At 42.3% G+C, this 19501-nt stretch overlaps 2 protein-coding genes across 4 annotated transcripts; one reads left to right on the top strand and one right to left on the bottom strand.

Annotated features, from left to right (window-relative positions):
• Positions 1–5310: 5310 nt before the first annotated feature.
• On the bottom strand, positions 5311–13106 carry LOC136514176 (probable starch synthase 4, chloroplastic/amyloplastic). Of its 3 annotated transcripts, none has more exons than XM_066508172.1 (16): positions 12770–13102; positions 12162–12270; positions 11835–11913; positions 10806–11733; positions 10640–10691; positions 8894–9016; positions 8737–8812; positions 8478–8662; positions 8174–8365; positions 8012–8080; positions 7103–7312; positions 6888–7013; positions 6520–6669; positions 6136–6197; positions 5969–6044; positions 5311–5870 (listed from the first exon to the last, which is right to left on the bottom strand). In XM_066508172.1, the coding sequence occupies exons 1-16, from the start codon at positions 12892–12894 to the stop codon at positions 5700–5702; spliced, it is 2733 nt and encodes a 910-aa protein (XP_066364269.1). In that variant the 5' UTR covers positions 12895–13102; the 3' UTR covers positions 5311–5699. The 3 variants fall into 3 exon arrangements, 2 of the variants coding, with proteins under 2 accessions (XP_066364269.1, XP_066364270.1); XM_066508173.1 differs by having other exon boundaries at positions 11835–11910; XR_010773556.1 differs by lacking the exons at positions 5311–5870; positions 5969–6044; positions 6136–6197 and having other exon boundaries at positions 6532–6669; positions 6888–7026; positions 12770–13106.
• A 4056-nt stretch (positions 13107–17162) lies between these two features.
• Positions 17163–18569, top strand: LOC136514177 (probable serine acetyltransferase 5). Its single transcript, XM_066508174.1, has one exon. It carries the CDS (start codon positions 17322–17324, stop codon positions 18279–18281), a length of 960 nt encoding a protein of 319 aa, XP_066364271.1. The 5' UTR covers positions 17163–17321; the 3' UTR covers positions 18282–18569.
• The last annotated feature ends 932 nt before the right edge of the window (positions 18570–19501 follow it).

Raw genomic sequence — 19501 nt, 5'->3', positions numbered from 1 at the left:
ATGCCCAACCTCGGCGCGGTGGGACTACACGCCGAGCTATTGGCGCGCGGTCCAGGCGGCCCAACAACGCTTCGTGGCCCAATAGCTCGGCGTGCGATCAGATGATGCCGAGACGCTAACCTCGGCGCGGCCCGACTCAACGCCGAGGTTCGGAGAAGCATGCATGCAGCTCGATCGGTTTCATTCCACTAGTGATGGAGACATAGGTCATGGCGCCGACCACTAAATTTAACCTAACACCCTAGTTTTACCGTGAGATGGATATATAAAATTTACCATAAGATGGGCAACTTAGAATTTGGCTTGCATATGTCTGTCCCACGGTAAAAATCAAATTTGACAATGTCCAAGTCATGTTAAATTTAGAGGTCGGCGCCATGACCTATGACGTCGAGACGTTACCTCGGCTTACCGCAATCCCACAACAGGCTAGGCAGCGGGCATGCACTACCTCCGGTCTCTGCCGCTCTGAATTGTCTCCCGGCACCCGCAGACGAACATACCATGTCTCCATCACTAGTGGAATAAAACCGATCGAGCTGCATGCATGCTTCTCTGATCTCATGAATCGTGATGCGTGGGGTGGGGTTCTGATCGAACCTCGGCGTTGAGTCAGGCCACGCCGAGGTTAGCGTCTCGGCGTTATCTGATCGCACGCCGAGTTATTGGGCCACGAAGCGTTGTTGGGCCGCTGGGCCGCGCGCCGGATGGTGGCAATAGCTCGGCGTGACTCCCCATAGCGTCGAATTTAGGCCTGTGGTGTTGGCTGACACGACGCCGACGTAGTGGGCCCCATACGCCACCGTGTCGCCGTCGACCGGGGTCATCCGTGACGTGGCAAGACCTCGGCGTCGTGCCAGTCGACGCCGACCCTCATACCTCGGCGTCATGTCCTAAGACGCCTAAAAATGATCTATTTTCAGCAAACGTTTTGACGTAGGTCTTTTTGTAAAAAAATATTTTCAAAAGGGACCCAAATACAAAAATTTCACGCCAGGTTGAGGTGGAGGAGACCACGCGGCGCAGTCCGATGATGTCCGTGGCGAACTTTGTCGATGCGCCAGAACATCAACCCTTTGACACTAAGGCTAGTCTGCCGTCTATAGATGGGGTATGGCGGATCATGTGCTGTCTTCCTCCAAGCACGACGGCCACCGCCAACGGTGAACACCTCCATCCCCATCCAGTAGGCATTCGCGATGATATCAACAGACCGATAGAAGGCTCGAACCACCTTGTACTTACCACTGCGTGGATCCAGGCCTAGGCCTGCAGAATTGCAGGCTTCTCGCGCAAATTGTTGCGCTTACTGTCCGGCAGCGTGAGGGAGTCCCTGGTGGCCGGGTTGAAGAGGTAGAGCTTGGTGTCGGTGCGAACGAGCACCAGACCATCACAGAACGCCAAGTAACCCAGCTGGCTAATAGCTTCGCCGCCGCCAAGGTCCTTGGTGTAGATGAGCGTCGCTGTCTATTTGAAGGAGGCAGTACCACCGCCATTGCCTTGCACATGATGCCACTAGTAGAAGCGGAATTGTTTGGAGAAGCTGCTCGGTCGGGACTCCCCTGGGATGGCAGTGATAGAGTTAAAGCAGGATCTCTAGGCATAAATCTAGCATGTCTATTTGTATTTAGAATAAACCGTGAGTTCTAAGCATTTACTAGTACTGGATTAATAAATAGAGTGAGGAGGAGAGGGGGTGAAGGGGTTGCAAACCATCGGCCGTCTTAGAGGAAGACGGGCTCGCCATCACGTTGCTTGGTGAAGTCCCGGTGGCGGTGCTGTGTCGAAGGACGGCGGTGCAGTGGCGGCATTGGCCGGTGACGGTGCTTCCCGTCGCTGGCAGCGCCTCCTCTGTGATCGGTTAAGGGTTAGGACTATAGGTGGGGTGCTAGGCGGCTCAGGCGAACCTCGTGCTTGGCGCTCTGACCCCCACCTCCTATTTATGGCGCTGTACGACGGGGGTCCACCAACCATACTAGGGTTTGACGTCCCCGTTCAGGGCGCGGATCCAAGGGTCCAATTGGCCGTCTCTCCCTTATCTCACTTATAACTTAAACTTTACTTACTTACTTTCTCTTGTTCCCATTCCATCACAAATCAATGCATAGAGTCTGTCTCATCATCATAGTCTCTTGCCATTAGATTAAACAGCTACAATGCACCTCTCTGTTTTAAAACAGATTCTTAACTAGACCCTTATTGTCCAAGAATCATAGGCTTTCCTTTAAACCCATGCCGGCTACATGTTCTCTGAACACACTGGGTGGTAAGCTTTTTGTAAGCGGATCTGCGAGCATCTTTTCTGTTCTTATATGCTCAAGACTAATTATATAATCCCAGACTTTATCTTTCACAACATAATACTTTATGTCAATGTGTTTGGCAGCACCACTTGACTTATTATTGTGAGCATAACATACTGCTGGATTATTATCGTAGTATAACTTAAGTGGCTTATGTACGTCGTCTACCACTTTCAACCCGGGCATGAATTTCTTTAGCCAATTCACCTGCCCTATGGCCTCATAACATGCTACAAACTCAGCATACATTGTGGACGATGTAGTGATGGTTTGCTTTGAGTTTTTCCACGATATAGCTCCTTCTGCGAGAGTGAATATGTATCCTGACATGGACTTTCTTTCATCTCCTGCATAAACAAAATCTGTATACCCCTCTATATGCAGGGAATCAGGTCTTCTGTACGTTAGCATGAGACCCTTCGTACCTTGCAGGTAATGCAAAACTTTCTTTACTAATTTCCAGTGTTCTATTTCTGGATTACTCTAATATCTGACAAGCAACCCGGTAACAAATGCTAAGTCAGGACGAGTACACACTTGAGCATACTGTAAACTTTCGATAGCTAAACTATATGGAACCGCTTTCATTTGATCGATCTCGTATTGGTTTCTGAGACATTGAAATTCTCCATATCTGTCGTCCTTGACTATGGGAGCAGGTGATGACTTACAATTTTGCATACTGTATTTCTTTAGAACTTTTTCTAAGTATACCTTTTGTGATAATCCTAAAACCCCATTTTCTCTATCTCGGTGAATCTCTATTCCTAGAACGAACGAAGCTTCACCGAGATCTTTCGTATAATACTTTGAGGATAAGAACTTCTTTGTTTCTAGTAGTAGATTAACATCACTGCTAGCGAGCAAGATGTCATCCACATACAAGACTAGGAAAATGTATTTCCCATTCTTGAACTTTGCATAAACGCAATTGTCCTCTATATTTTCTTGAAACCTAAACTTTCTTATTGTACTATCAAACTTCAAATACCACTGTCTTGAAGCTTGCTTTAATCCGTAAATGGATTTCTTTAGGCGGCATCCCATACTTCTTTTTCTTCCACAGCAAAACCTTCGGTTGTGCCATGTAAACGTTTTCCTCCAAATCCCTGTTTAGAAACGCCGTCTTTACATCCATCTGATGTAATTCTAAGTCATAATGTGCTACAAGCGCCATTATGATTCTAAAAGAATCCTTACATGAGACTGGAGAAAATATCTCATTGTAATCTATGCCTTCTCTTTGCGTAAAACCTTTCGCCACAAGTCGCGCTTTAAACCTTTCTATATTCCTTTTGGAGTCATGTTTAATTTTGTAGACCCATTTACAGCCTATTGTCTTGGCTCCTTTAAGAATTGTTTCTAATTTCCAAACTTCGTTGGTTTTCATTGATTTTATTTTATCTTCCATGGCTTCAAAACTTGGATGAGTGAGCGTTTCTCATAGCTTCTTCAAATAAGGTGGAATCACCCTCTATTTGAAATTCCTCACTTTCATAAATTTCATAATCATCAGAAATGGCTGATCTCCTGACTCTTTGAGACCTTCTAGGGGCCTCGTTAGATAACGTTTGTTCTATATGATGCTATTGTTGCTCTTCCTCACATGTGACAACGGGTTCTTGGGGATCCTGAAGGATAGGTTCCTCGTGCTCATTTATTGTTGCCACAGAATAACTAACAACAGATGATGTTATTATAGTGTCTTGCACTGTTGGTACAGCAACAACAGGTAGTGTGAAAAATGGTTTCTAAACCATAGGCGCTGTGGTCGGGGGTTTCGCCCACCGAGTTGACGACGTAGGACGGCAGGAAAGCGAACGGCGCGGCGCGGCGCATGGCAGGGACCGGGGGACACGACTCCAGTGTGGGTAATGGGAGGCCGACACGGCTCAAGTCCGCGGTGTCATATGGCGGACGCAAGCAGAGGACGATCACGTGTATTCTTTAAAATCATTATCAGTGGATTTTTTATTATTTCCAAAAATGTCATCCACCGTATTAGATTACAATACAATAGAAATGAAACTACTATTCATAATATATACTACCTCCGTTTTCATTTACTTGTCACCGAATTTTTACTGTAGCAATTTTGACCATACGTTTTTTTCTGCAAAAGATTTTTAGATACATCAAGTTTTCACATATATGATTCTTTATTGAACATACTTCATTAGTGTTATATACATTTAAGTATCTAAGATTTTTTTTAGAAGAAAAAACAGATGGTCAAATTTGCTACAGTAAAAAGTTGCTGACAAGTAAACACAAACGGAGGGAAGTAGTTTTATTTTAGTGTTTCATAAATTTCATAACTCATCTAGAGTTAGAAACCGAGCCAACAGAGTTTTATTTTTATCCCATCAAACTTTATTATTTTATCTTTTTAAAAACACACAATCTGTTAAACGCGTATAAAACCTGAATGAAACTTCTACCTCCTACGGAGACTAGCCTAAAGTGACATGGAACCGAATGAAAATTCTACTCAGACTAGCCTAAGATGACATTTCAAACAGTAGAAATTTCATAAAAATATAGTATCTATACCCGTTTTCTTCATTTTCGATGAGAGTCTGCATTGAGATTTATGTGTACACTTCTCAATGCGAATCCAATAGTGAATGTGTTGGGACTCTGGAAGCACATAGCACATGCCCTTAAAGGCACACTTCTCAATACGAATCCAACGGTGGGTGCTAGCGTTTTTACTCGCATCGAGTTCTCCACACAAATTGTTGTGTCAAACTGTCAATTACTCAATTGTGTATGTGATTGTTGTAATTCCGCTTTTAATCTACCGGTTAAAGTTCTACTTATCATTCACGCTAAGATGATGAATTAATCAGTGCATTGTTGATGCTCTTCTATCCGAACGAAAGAATCATATACAATATATAGAAAATGTCTTTAGTATATTCTATAATATATACCACCTTCTCTCGTCTTAAACGATAGAACTAACGTTGTTGAGAGTTGAGACAACAGAGACTTTGCACTGGTCAGAGTATAACTCACACTAGTTTATAAGAACGTCACGTGAATAAACTATATAAATCTCTCAATTCACAGCTTGATAGAGCTGAACAATCACGTGTATAACTGGGCATTTGCTCACCCTGGCATCCTGATCTCATATGTGCTTCTGCACCGACGGTAGCTGCAGCACCAAACGTCCTTCAGAAAATATCAGTTCTGTATTTCTTCTATCTCTTTGCTTCGTTGGGAACTGCACGTAGCGCCACGTCGCCCTCAGTACACCGAAGTAGGGATGCAGCATGCTTCTTCAGCAGATGCTTAATTCAGTGCTGATACAACCATATTTCTTTACCATACGGTTAAGCACAGCATCTAGGAGACTTCACAGAGGCAGTAGGGAACTGTTTCTGCTATTTACGCTGCTGCCCTGGCTCGAGCCGCTGCTCTCTGATAGATTTCTTCGTATTGGGAAGCTGAAGTATCCCAGCTGAAATCTATCTTCATGTCTTTCTGCGCCAACTGTTTCCAAACTTCAGGTTTTCTATGGTAGTAGTTGAAAGCTCTTTCCAGGGCACTATCAAAACCCTATCAAAGTGAACATCACACATCAGCTGTACTGCAGCCACCAGAATATCTTAATTTCCAAAACTTCATGTTAGGATGTACACAGATATGGCAACCACCTGCTCATCGGCCTTCAAAAAGGTGAAGCCATTTCGCAGCTCCATGGGTATCGTTTCATCGTCAAAATCAAATACACTTGAATCACAAAATCACATCAGCATGGTATTATCAATACATGTTTAAAGGTAACAATAACCTTTTGGTGAATGGCTGGTTTAGGATTTACCTGTCATTCAAACCACCAGTTCTCCGAACAATTGGCACAGAACCATATCGCATAGCTATCATCTGAGGATGAAAAACAAGTTATAATTGCACATCAGAAGACTAGCACAATCATCAAGGCATGAGTTGCGTAATTACAATATGATATATTGATATACATAGGACAAAGATGGTAAAGGATGTTTGTCAGTAAATGGAACTTCCTATGTTCCAAAATATGTCACTTTAGTTTTACCATAAGTCAAACTTCTCTAACTTTGACCAAACCTAACTAAAACGACCTACGTATCATACTGAAATCAACAGCAATTTCCTGTACATACTAATACGCATTATGCACGATGCTAATTGCTAAATTATTAGACCAAATATGAAGAAAGCATACCTGAGTGAGGCCACATGGTTCAAACATAGAAGGAACAATGAACATGTCTGATGCTGCAAAAATCATATGTGACAGAGCATCATCATACTTCAAAAGCAGCCTGACATTGTTGTTGTTCTGAAATTGGTCCGCAATACCCTCAAACTCTCTCTGTGGAACAAATGAACAACAAATACATCAAGTGTTACGACCATAAACAAACAGCTGTTCGACCGAGGGAGCAGAGAAATACGGTATTTCAAACAATCAGGCCATGCTGCTTTCATGATTAATTAGCTATTCATGAAGAGCTGAAGGCTGTTTTCCTAGATTTCAAGATTCCAGATTGGCCAAATGCACTGCATGAATACTCCAGCAAGAAAACACACCTGGATATGCTGTACTGGACTTGAACCCAACAGAACAAATTGTCCACCCAAATCAGCTGTTTTATATATTGCATGCCTGATAAGATGTACACCCTTTTGAGGAACTAGCCTCGTAATGCAACCAACCTGCTTGAGGAAACTTCAGTTCTCTAGTAAATCTTGGAGAGAGGAAGAGGCTCAAATCAAGTACAAAGTTGTGAGGATAGAAAACATACTAGTGGCTGAGAAGCATGTGTGGAAGACAGCTTCAACTGCTTCCTGAGAGCAGCTTTGTTTGCTGACTTTCCATATAGATCATTAGCACTGTATTGAACCTTGAGAAACCTATCTGTAGATGGATTCCAAGTATCTGTGTCGATGCCATTAAGTATTCCAACAAATTTCTTGGAGTGCACTTTGAGTGTATCTTGGAGCCCACGCCCACCCTGAACAACAGAGTAACTTCGTCAGAGACAAAACGCGGAGGCACTTTACTTCCCAAAGGGGTAAGACTCAATGAGATTCACAATAATGACAAAGCTTAAGACAGATTACATGGTTCAAAAAAAAATTATAATGTGGAATCAAAACACCAGAACCATTTCAGGCCCATGTAAGATAGTGTACCTGAATTAGGAAAGTTTCAAGCATTCAACCTCTTTGTCTAACTCCTTAGGATGCAAAATGGAGACACCGATAGGTAGTTTTGGGTCAGTTCATTTCTATCTCATTCCCTTTGCTTTTAAGTCCACATTAGTTCAATAAAAATGAGTTTCAGGTAAGCAAAACTTGAATCCCTAGCAACTTCCGTGAAATGATCTACAATAATTTTAGCCCATGAATGTTCGAGAAAAAAAAAATAGCCCATGAAGAAATATCAAGAAGAAAACAGTGGAATGTTGCACATGTGCATAAATTACATGGATAAATCCTAGATCTTTTGGGGAATATTTATTGTATTTTGTCTCTTTAGTTTTTAAAATCTTTTTAGAGTTTATTTATTGCAGTTTGTCTGTTTTGTTTTTTAAAATCTTTTTACACGTTTCTATTAGACAACAGAAAAGAGAAAAGGCCAGAAATTAATACATTAGTTGCAATGTTGCATCCAATGGAAGACACACTGAACCTAAAGGTCAGAATATTACCTCTGAGCGCACCTCTTGAGCATATGTTGGTGATACAGTTGTGACAATGTTGGAATACACAATTGCACCCTGAACACAATAAGTGCATAAAAGCATTAGTGATACCATAAGGCTGAACTCTAGTTCCAACTCTCCTGTTACACATTTTCCATAGGTAAATACCTTAACAACATTTATTCTGCCATGTGAATTATCCCGCATTCTGTCTGGTCTATCCAGGTGATCAACATCAAGGCCACAATATGCTAAATCTTGAGCTGGAGCAACTCCTTGATATTCAAAATTGTGACAGGTAAAACAAATTCTAGCTGAGTTGAAGCCCAGATTTGCATAAACATCCCAATAAAGAGGTGCCTGGAGTTTACAATGTAAGAAAAAAAAACATAATTTAATGCCTAAAACTTTGCAACTATTAATAAAAACAAGATCTATTTTCAGTTGGTGAACATGATCATTTAAATCTTACAACAAATGCAGTCTGCCAGTCATGACAGTGAATTATGTCAACTTTCTTCCCGGATTGGTACAGCAATTCCAGTGCAACTCGGCTAAAGTAGGAAAAACGCTTGAAGTCATCATGCTCTCCGTAGTATTGCGCCCTCCAGAAGAACTTACCTGGATGTTGCGGCTCAATAAAGTAGACAGGAAGACCTGCATATGCAAATTTAGTTAGGCAACTGTGGATCAAATTTTATATGATGGTTGAACTGAGTGTTGACTGGAACCTTCAACAGTCCCAGTCCATATCTTGTTCGCAAACATATTTCCTTCGAAGTAAGACTTCACCACAACATCTAGAACCTGTACAATCACCAAACAGCAATCTTAACCAAGCGAAAGATAAAAATAAAAGTATAATAAGAGTTAACAAAAAATACATACCTTAAGATTATTGATTTGGTTATGCTGCATGCAATCATATTTGGGAAGAATAATCTCTACTAGGTGCCCTTTTTTTTGAAGTGCCTTCCCAAGACCAGAGATCACATCTGCCAGACCACCAACCTACATAGTCATACACACCAAAAAGCTATAAGATGACCAACAGGGTTGAAAATTAATCAGCATAGACACCAATAGCAGTCTAAAATAGTTAGTAAATCGTCGTATTGGTAATTAAATCTAAGGAAACAATATAATATAAATATATACTCCAGTAGATGGAGATCAATACAACTCAACTTATAAGTTGTTTTTACAGCTTCGAGCAATTTAGCACTGAATCAACATCAAGTTTATTACTTTGTGGACGACGGCTTCTTAACAGCAGCACACTTTGAACTGTATCAGATTTTTTTTAGAAGAAAAATGGCTGCAACTCTGCCTTGCATTATAGTAGAGAGAGAAAAAACATAAAGTTAATCCTCGAAGGGCAAAGAGAAATACCACGCACACCAGAACTATCACAGACTGCAAACGCCAATCGCCAAAGGACTAAACCGCCCCCATTATAAGTTCCCAAAAGCACGGCGCCATTGCTCTATGTCTTCCTTAGCGCTAGTCGCCACAGATAGTGAGGAGAATCCTTCATTCTGAAAAATACACCAGTTTCTTTCTTTCCACAAATTCTACATGACGTAAATGACTACGCCATTGAAGTCACACTTCTTCTCTTTTGGCACCGCTTTAGTTGCCGTTTCTCACCAATCCGTGATCGAGATGAAATTTGCCGCCTGGATATGCGAGGGAAAAGAGAGATGCTCCCACACAGGCACCTGCTTCTAAACTTCAGCCGCAAAGGGACCTGTATCAGATTTATTGTTCTCTCCAATCAGCCCTTAAGATTCTCAGACTGGAAAATACTTGAGGGGAAGCACCTTTACACTATTTATGAACGAGTTGGAAAACACATGTTAATACTTATTTGGTGTGCTCCCCTATGTATCAACGATACTTCACTAACCCAGCCATGCGTATGCGATACTTTGATACTTGGATACTTTCTCTATATTACCAAAGTGCTGCTTTTTCATAGTCGTGTATTGCCATACCTGTACCGGTGATACATAGGTGCCCCTATTAGAACTTACTCCAGTTCAAATAGGGGACTGGAAGAATGATGCTTTACGATCAACACTTCAACAAGACAGCATTACCTAGAAAAATATGGCAGCCCTACACTTCCATCAGCAAGCGCATAAGGCGGAGGGAGAAAGCAATATGGCGATCAGAAAATCAACCAACATGTAGCAATCTTTATAGGAGGGTTCCTTTGGTTTCCAGCCTGTGTGCTGAGACAGCCGAGCTGGGCTCGTATCAAGGAACGATCGTTTAGCGGTGTGTGGGTTAACTTTGGTAGTTTGCTTAAGGTTTGGTTAGGTTTGGTCGCTTGACATTTAAGTGGTTTTGGGGGCCTCTCCGGCTGGACCCTGGGTGTCCAGGGAGGTTGGCTTTTAGTTCTTAGTACTGTATGCTCTACATCATATCAAACTTCGGTAATTTCGTTGCTAGAAGGTAATGAAATTCGGTTTCGGCCGTGGTGGAAAAAAACAAGACAGCATTACCTAGGAAAGTGTCTTTTCTGTTTGCACCTAGTTCTTATGCAACATATTACAAAGAAAATTATCAAGAAATGAGATAATGGAAACATATACACTTGATGAAAACTGAATTAATAACAAGGATCACCTTTGCAACAGGAGCCATCTCAGCTGCTATGTGGACAATGTGCAAACCAGAACTGCATTGAATAATAATATTCAATCATACCAAACACAACAGACCGATATTTTCTGAAGCAAAGTTGTTGTATAAACAAGTTTTTTCTTCTTATTGGCAAAGCAGAAAGTGGCACCTTGTTCCTGGTAGTGCCATCTTTAGGAAATTATCTATCAGTTCCCTCTCTTCCATTCCTCTGGATGATAAATAAGCTTCCCGAAGGCGATTATCCCTTTTCCAAGCCATTTCTCTCAACATACTTGCATCATTGATGGAGATTTTCTTCTCAAGCGACCACCCATCAATCAGAAGAGAGATCCTACTCCAGAACTCCGATGGCATGCCTTCTGCATAATGCTCCATTGACTTTTTCTCACTTTCGTTTATTAGTTTGCTGAGAGTATCTTGAAACTCCACTATTGAGTGTTCATAAAGTTCAATTTGTGAATGCATTTCATGATTACATGCTTGAAAGCGCTCTTCTACTGATTTTACCCTTTGCTGCAAAATATCAACTAAATAAAGACAGAACTTTGATACGTTTGTTGCTCCCAATGATGCTTTTAGTTTCTCAACCTTATCCTGGAAATCACGATAACCATCTAGCGTCAGAGCAGCATGCTCCACTTGGTTTGCTGTGGAATCAAGCAAGTCTTCCAAATTTTCTACCTTCTCCCACCAGGCATCTTGTTGCTGACGACCAAGTTTCAACATATCAGATTGGGCAGAAATGAATGTACACTCGAGCTCCCTAAGGGAACCATCTAAAAGAGCACGCTCTTTCTCCAATTTGAATAGACTCTCCTCTGTCTCAGTTATCTCAATAAGCTTTGCTTTTAGAAAATTCATGTCATCCTTCAGTAGCACATTCTCTTCCTTTACGACATCAAACTCCAGACCCTCTGCATCAGACTTCGCTTCACTAGAAAGCACAGATTGTGTACCTGTTTCTGATAGTTTCATCTCTAAAATGTTTATCTTCTGTTGCAAAGCTTCCTTCTCTTTAAGAATTTTGTCAGCATGTCCCAATGCTTGAAGACGAGCTTGATTCAGAAGCAATATATCTAACCAAATAAAGTTTAAAATTAGAGTTCATCATATGCACATGTCTACATATTTGTAATCATAAAACACTATAAGAATAAACAGAGGAAGGAACTCCTACTCTTCTGGGTATTTTGTATCATTCCTACCAAATCTTCCAGTTGAATGTTTAGTAGTTCATTTTCATCTACAGACTTCTGCTGCAAAGAGATCAAACAGAAACGCTTAAAAGAAACAACAGTGAATAAATAAATAAGGACAAGTGGAAGAGTATTGATATTTCATAATGAAGTTAATTTCAAATTTGATAAGTTGCAGTGTAAGAGTCTAATAAGAATAAAAACATATGAAACATGGAAAAAACATCTTACACTGCAATTGTGTCAAGCACTATAGATTAGAAAACATCTTATGGAAGACACAATTACTAAAGAATTTGCTGCAGTACCTGTTGCTGTTCTTCATCAATAGAAGCTGCTGCTCTATCTCTCTGAATGCTAACCCTGTTACGATGGTTAGCACTCGGTGTACTCCTCTGATGAGGTTGCACGCCAGTCCTAACGCCAGAAAATGGAAGTTTGATTATTTCTACATACACAATACATACTTTTCAAATCTAGCAACTAAATGTGTATATAACATACAGCAATGTTTAGAGATAGGTAGGACAGTGCGATCAAACATGAGCCTCCGCAGTGTCAAATTGGAGCGAAGACGATTCAATCATGTTTTCAGAACAACAATTATTTTGGCACTAATGTTTACAGTTTACAAATGGATAGAACAGTGCGATCAGACATGACAATAGTGTTTATAGACACTGGAAACGGCCATTTCTTATACATAAAAAAAAGCAAGCACGATTGACGACTCCCGTAGTTTGCAGCCACTGCAAAGTGTGCAGATAACGTAGAACAGAAATACGATTCCATCCACGACCCGGGGATCAGCAAGCCCACGCCAACGCTCCAATATCACAAGCAATACCCCGAACACATGAGGAGCGCCTTCCACACGAAGCTCCTACGGAAACACTCGCGCATATAAGCAACTCACCTGAGGTTTCGGCGCGGAGTCCGGCGGGACACGGCGAGGCGGTGTCGCCCGGCGATCGTGGACGGAGCGGGGCTGCGGAACAGGAGAGCGGCGGCCTCGGCGCCCGCCGCCGCCGAGCACGACATGGGAAGCCGAGGAGGATGGGGGAGGGTGAGAGGGAGTGGTGGAGTGAGCTCGAGGCGGCAGCGTCGGGGTTCCCGTGGGCGGCGGTTGGAAAAAGCGGCGGAGTGGAGTGAGACGGAAGCGTGGGCTGGGCCGCGTGGCCGTGCGGTGGGGGGTGGGGCCCGTGCGCTGCGCGCGGAAGGCGGAGGAAGGAGAGCCAAACAGAGGCGGGGCTAATCGGCTTCTAGCCGCCAGGGGCCCGCTAATTGGGAGGCGTGGGGCCATGACGGCAGCGGGTATCCTCTCCTGGCTACAGACAGAAGCGGTCAAGCGGACGCCGTACTGTAGTTGCGAATTGGCTGCAATAGCGCATTCATATATAGTTAATTTTTCATAACCTTTTAAGATAGCCTTTTATCAACTTCTCGTGTAAACATAGCTCCAATAATATTAAAAAAGTTAACTTATAAATTATTTTATTAAGAAATAGAATGAACAATAAGTTAGCTTCATGTACTTTTTTATGATATTTATGTGCGCGTGTGTTTCTATCCTAAATAACATGTTAGGTTACTCTATTTTTATCTTTTTTAAAATTCATATGATCTAGCAAGTTGACTCTATTGTTGAGAATGTCATATAAAACTTTCTAAAACCACTGTACCATGGCTAATAAGCCGGTCTGATAAGTTTAAGTGAACAGTAGCATGTGTTAGCATGCCTGCTTATTCTATTCCTATAGCCACCATCATCGCATCATCATCGAAGCCCCATGGCCACCGCCGTCACTGCCTCGTCCAGAATTCATAGCTAGTTAGCCCAGAATTCATAGCTAGTTAGCTGCTGCACAAAAATCACAAAGATAGAAGACTGCAGTATCTCTATAGTACTCATAAGTTGACATTGTAGTCCTGGCTACATGTTGATGTAACATGGTCTTGTCTTCCCTGTTTGAAAATGAAGAAAGGAAGAAATGGTCTTCTGACTTTAGTGCACATACAAGTAAAATATTTTTTTTCAAATAAACAAAACAATAATAAATAAAAATAAATTTTTAATTAATGTGCATGTTGGTCTTGCAAAGGAATTGTTTCTGTTCAATCCCAAGCAATTTCATAGAGCCGGCTGAGTTTTTTTTCTAGCGCAAGACAATTTTCTTTGCCTTTTGTTTTTTGTTTGTGCGAGTAAAGTTTAGTGCCATCTTCATAAGATGCCATCATTGCAAAGTTTCACTTTAGCTATAGAGTTTTGTTTAACGAATGCAAGCTGTTTGCCGCTGGGCATGCGGTTTTAGGGATAAGAGAGGATATGTGTTGTGGCCTTGTGGGCGTCATCACTTGGCCTTTTTTCAAAAAAAATATCTTTACACGTAAAGTAACTTTTGTCGCGTTCATCAAATCGGGGGATTATATGAGCTTATGATTTGCATGTAAAAGAAAACCAACTTTGACTTTACTTTTCCAAAAAAATAAATCCAGATATGTAACAAATGTATGACCATATACAGGAGCAACGCAATGGAAGCTAAACAAAACTGAGGATTACATTCAAAAACTACGAGTTGGACAACAATATTATTACCAACAAATGTATGTTCCCCTCATCTAGTCCAGATTCATAGGCACAGCCTTTTATCAACTTCTCGTGTAAAAATAGCTCCAATAATATTAAAAAAGTTAGCTTATAAATTATTTTATTAAGAAAGAGAATGAACAATAAGTTAGCTTCATGTACTTTTTTATGATATTTATGTGCACGTGTGTTTCTATCCTAAATAACATGCTAGGTTACTCTATTTTTATCTTTTTAAAATTCATATGATCTAGCAAGTTGACTCTATTGTTGAGAATGTCTTATAAAACTTTCTAAAACATTGTACCATGGCTAATAAACTGGCCTGATAAGTTTAAGTGAACAGTAACATGTGTTAGCATGCCTGCTTATTCTATTCCTATAGCCACCATCGTCGCATCATCATCGAAGCCCCATGGCCACCGCCGTCACTGCCTCGTCCAGAATTCATAGCTAGTTAGCTGCTGCACAAAAATCACAAAGATAGAAGACTACATTATCTCTATAGTACTCATAAGTTGACATTGAAGTCCTGGCTACATGTTGATGTAACATGGTCTTGTCTTCCCCGTTTGAAAATGAAGAAAGGAAGAAAGGGTCTTCTGACTTTAGTGCACATACAAGTAAATTTTTTTCAAATAAACAAAACAAAAATAAATAAAAATAAATTTTTAATTAATGTGCATGTTGGTCTTGCAAAGGAATTGTTTCTGTTCAATCCCAAGCAATTTCATAGAGCCGACTGAGTTTTTTTTCTAGCGCAAGACAATTTTCTTTGCCTTTTGTTTTTTGTTTGTGCGAGTAAAGTTTAGTGCCATCTTCATAAGTTGCCATCGTTGCAAAGTTTCACTTTAGCTACTAGAGTTTTGTTTAACGAATGCAAGCTGTTTGCCGCTGGGCATGCGGTTTTAGGGATAAGAGAGGATATGTGATGTGGCCTTGTGGGCTGTCATCACTTGGCCTTTTTTTTCAAAAAAAAAATATCTTTACACGTAAAGTAACTTTTGTCGCGTTCATCAAAACGGGGGATTATATGAGCTTATGATTTGCATGTAAAAGAAAACCAACTTTGACTTTACTTTTCCAAAAAAATAAATCCAGCTATGTAACAAATGTATGACCATATACAGGAGTAACACAATGGAAGCTAAACAAAACTGAGGCTTACATTCAAAAACTACGAGTTGGACAACAATATTATTACCAACAAATGTATGTTCCCCTCATCTAGTCCAGATTCATAGGCACAGCCTTTTATCAACTTCTCCTGTAAATATAGCTCCAATAATATTAAAAAAGTTAGCTTATAAATTATTTTATTAAGAAAGAGAATGAACAATAAGTTAGCTTCATGTACTTTTTTATGATATTTATGTGCACGTGTGTTTCTATCCTAAATAACATGCTAGGTTACTCTATTTTTATCTTTTTAAAATTCATATGATCTAGCAAGTTGACTCTATTGTTGAGAATGTCCTATAAAACTTTCTAAAACCACTATACCATGGCTAATAAGCCAGTCTGATAAGTTTAAATGAACAGTAACATGTGTTAGCATGCCTGCTTATTCTATTCCTATAGCCACCATCGTCGCATCATCATTGAAGCCCCATGGTCACCGCCGTCACTGCCTCGTCCAGAATCCATAGCTAGTTAGCCCAGAATTCATAGCTAGTTAGCTGCTGCACAAAAATAACAAAGATAGAAGACTACATTATCTCTATAGTACTCATAAGTTGACATTGTAGTCCTGGCTACATGTTGATGTAACATGGTCTTGTCTTCCCTGTTTGAAAATGAAGAAAGTAAGAAAGGGTCTTCTGACTTTAGTGCACATACAAGTAAAATATTTTTTTTCAAATAAACAAAACAATAATAAATAAATATACATTTTTAATTAATGTGCATGTTGGTCTTACAAAGGAATTGTTTCTGTTCAATTCCAAGCAATTTCATAGAGCCGGCTGAGTTTTTTTTCTAGCGCAAGACAATTTTCTTTGCCTTTTGTTTTTTGTTTGTGCGAGTAAAGTTTAGTGCCATCTTCATAAGTTGCCATCATTGCAAAGTTTCACTTTAGCTACTAGAGTTTTGTTTAACGAATGCAAGATGTTTGACGCTGGGCATGCGGTTTTAGGGATAAGAGAGGATGTGTTGTGGCCTTGTCGGCGTCATCACTTGGCCTTTCTAAAAAAAAAAAATCTTTACACGTAAAGTAACTTTTGCCGTGTTCATCAAATCGGGGGATTATATGAGCTTATGATTTGCAAAACCAACTTTGACTTTACTTTTCCAAAAAAATAAATCCAGCTATGTAATAAATGTATGACCATACATAGGAGCAACACAATTGAAGCTAAACAAAACTGAGGCTTACATTCAAAAGCTACGAGCTGGACAACAATATTATTACCAACAAATGTATGTTCCCCTCATCTAGTCCAGATTCATAGGCACTGCAGAAAATTTACAAAGTACTGTAGAAGATTTCATTATATCTGTGCTGCGGTACTCATGGTTGACAATGTAGTTAGTCATGGCTACGTGCTGATGCAACACGGGTCTTCCTTCCCTTCTTTTGAAGAAAGGAAAAAAAGGGTCTTCTGACTTTGCGAGGCTACGGCCCAATCCGAACGAAGCCCATCGATCTCACCACGAGGTAGCAGTAGTAGGCTAGAGCCTAGAACTAGAGGCCACTAGCAGCGCACGCGCCCACCTGTGACCTGTCCCGTGCTCGGCTAATATCCCCAGCGCCGGTCCGCCTCCGCAATCGCCAATCGACAACGGACCACCGGCCACAGCTCGCAAGTGGTCCGCGTTCCTCGCCTCGCTCCGCCCATCCGTCACGGTCCCGCCACCCAATCCCTCCGCGCGCCACGCGATGCCGGCCGGCCAGCCGCACGCGCACGAGGCCGCAGGCGGCGGCGCCGCGAACCACTCCAACCACCACCTGGCGGCCCACTCGCCACCGCCGCTCCCCGCGGAGGTGGTGCCGGCGTACCCGCCGCCGGAGTCGGAGGACGACGAGACCTGGGTGTGGACCCAGATCAAGGCGGAGGCCCACCGCGACGCGGACGCGGAGCCGGCGCTCGCCTCCTTCCTCTACGCCACCGTGCTGTCCCACCCGTCCCTGCCCCGCTCCCTCTCCTTCCACCTCGCCAACAAGCTCTGCTCCTCCACACTCCTCTCCACGCTCCTCTACGACCTCTTCCTCGCCACGCTCACCGCGCACCCGTCCCTCCGCGCTGCCGTCGTCGCCGACCTCCTCGCCGCCCGCTCCCGCGACCCCGCCTGCGTCGGCTTCTCCCACTGCCTCCTCAACTACAAGGGCTTCCTCGCCATCCAGGCCCACCGCGTCGCGCACGTGCTCTGGGCGCAGCAGCGCCGCCCCCTCGCGCTCGCGCTCCAGTCCCGCGTCGCCGACGTCTTCGCCGTCGACATCCACCCCGCCGCCGTCGTCGGGAAGGGAATCCTCCTCGACCACGCCACCGGCGTCGTCATCGGTGAGACGGCCGTCGTCGGCGACAACGTCTCCATCCTCCACCACGTCACCTTGGGTGGGACTGGGAAGGCGGTGGGCGACAGGCACCCCAAGATTGGGGATGGCGTGCTGATTGGAGCTGGGGCCACGATTCTTGGGAACGTGAAAATTGGTGCCGGGGCTAAGATTGGGGCCGGATCCGTGGTGCTGATAGATGTGCCGGCAAGGAGCACGGCGGTTGGGAACCCTGCCAGGCTGATTGGTGGGAAGAAGACCGAGGGCGAGAATGACGAGGACATGCCGGGGGAGTCCATGGATCACACGTCCTTCATACGCCAATGGTCGGACTACACCATTTGAGAGTGTTTTTCCAAGGTCGATTACTCTTCTTCTGTATCGCTAGTAATGGTGATGTACCAAATAGTGATGTGCTCTTCTTTGTTGTGTGCTATGGTTTGTCTGCGATGAACTGTATTGTAGAAGCCTAGTGTTTATGATCAATCATTTTGTCAGCTAAGTGTGCCATGCTTGGATACTGGTACATTGTGACTGATGAATGAACAAATCTGTATCTCCATAGGGGGAGTTGGTTGGAATTTGTCACATTCCTTACGAATGAAACTCCAAGGACAGAGTTAAGTGTGTAAAGCGATATCTTATCTGATGCAGCCTTTGTGATTCGATATTATGCTATTTGTTCTCTGATACAGTGAGGTTTTGTGAATTGAATAATTGAATGTGGTGCATTGTAACATCTAGAAGAGACTAAATCTTAGAATAACCTCTCATCGAATTTGTTTTGCATGTCCACTATGTAAATAAGTATGCTTTACTACCACAAACATTGTCATGAAACATAATCCTGGAATATTTTTGGTAGTCACTCTTATCCGAGAAAAGAAGGGCGGGCCTGGTGCAAGCGGTAGAGTCTTACCGTGTGTGACCGGAAGGTCCCGGGTTCGAGTCGCGGTCTCCTCGCATTACACAGGCAAGGGTAAGGCTTGCCACTAACACCCTTCCCCAGACCCCGCACAGAACGGGAGCTCTCTGCACTGGGTACACCCTTTTCCTCTTATGTGAGAAAAAATCATTTGCCGAGAGGTGCTACATGTCTGTACAACATTTTGGTTTGGTTGGAACACTCACTAGAATTGCTGCTGCTCTGTCGAGAAAAAAGTTTTAATGTTAGTATATTATATAAGCAACTTTTCTCTGCCTGTAACGATGTGGCTGTAGTTCGCTCTCATCAATTTTCACATGTTTTCTTATCCATTCATTTCTGGAAGGACATCTGGTATAATTTTGCCATCATTCTGTCTGTCCAGAGGGAGTGTTTAGTTACCAAATTGGTCAGTTCACATTTTGGTAAACCTTTTTCTTTAGATGTTTTTCTGTTTAACTTTAGTTATTTGCTTTGCCCATTAATGTCCAAGTATCAAACAGTGTGGAAGGCAGCGGTTGAAATCACATGACATCACATGTGATCTTTTTAATCTCAAAACTAGGGACTTCTGTATCTGAAAAGTAATTCTCAGATCTGATTATTTTTTATGTAACATATTCTGTTCTTTTGGGTAAAC

The sequence above is a fragment of the Miscanthus floridulus genome, chromosome 16, assembly GCF_019320115.1.
Source record: "Miscanthus floridulus cultivar M001 chromosome 16, ASM1932011v1, whole genome shotgun sequence".
NCBI classification, from domain to species: Eukaryota; Viridiplantae; Streptophyta; class Magnoliopsida; order Poales; family Poaceae; genus Miscanthus; species Miscanthus floridulus.
The sequence above is the reverse complement of the archived record's forward strand: the minus strand, read 5'-3'. Positions and strand labels throughout refer to the sequence as shown.

Coding starts and splice junctions, on each gene's coding strand:
- LOC136514176 (XM_066508172.1), bottom strand. CDS start 12,894: ATGTCGTGCTCGGCGGCGGCGGGCGCCGAGGCCGCCGCTCTCCTGTTC. Junction 11,734..11,834: donor GATACAAAATACCCAGAAGA/GTAGGAGTTCCT, acceptor TTATTTGGTTAG/ATATATTGCTTCTGAATCAA. Junction 7,014..7,102: donor CACATGCTTCTCAGCCACTA/GTATGTTTTCTA, acceptor TTCCTCAAGCAG/GTTGGTTGCATTACGAGGCT.
- LOC136514177 (XM_066508174.1), top strand. CDS start 17,322: ATGCCGGCCGGCCAGCCGCACGCGCACGAGGCCGCAGGCGGCGGCGCC.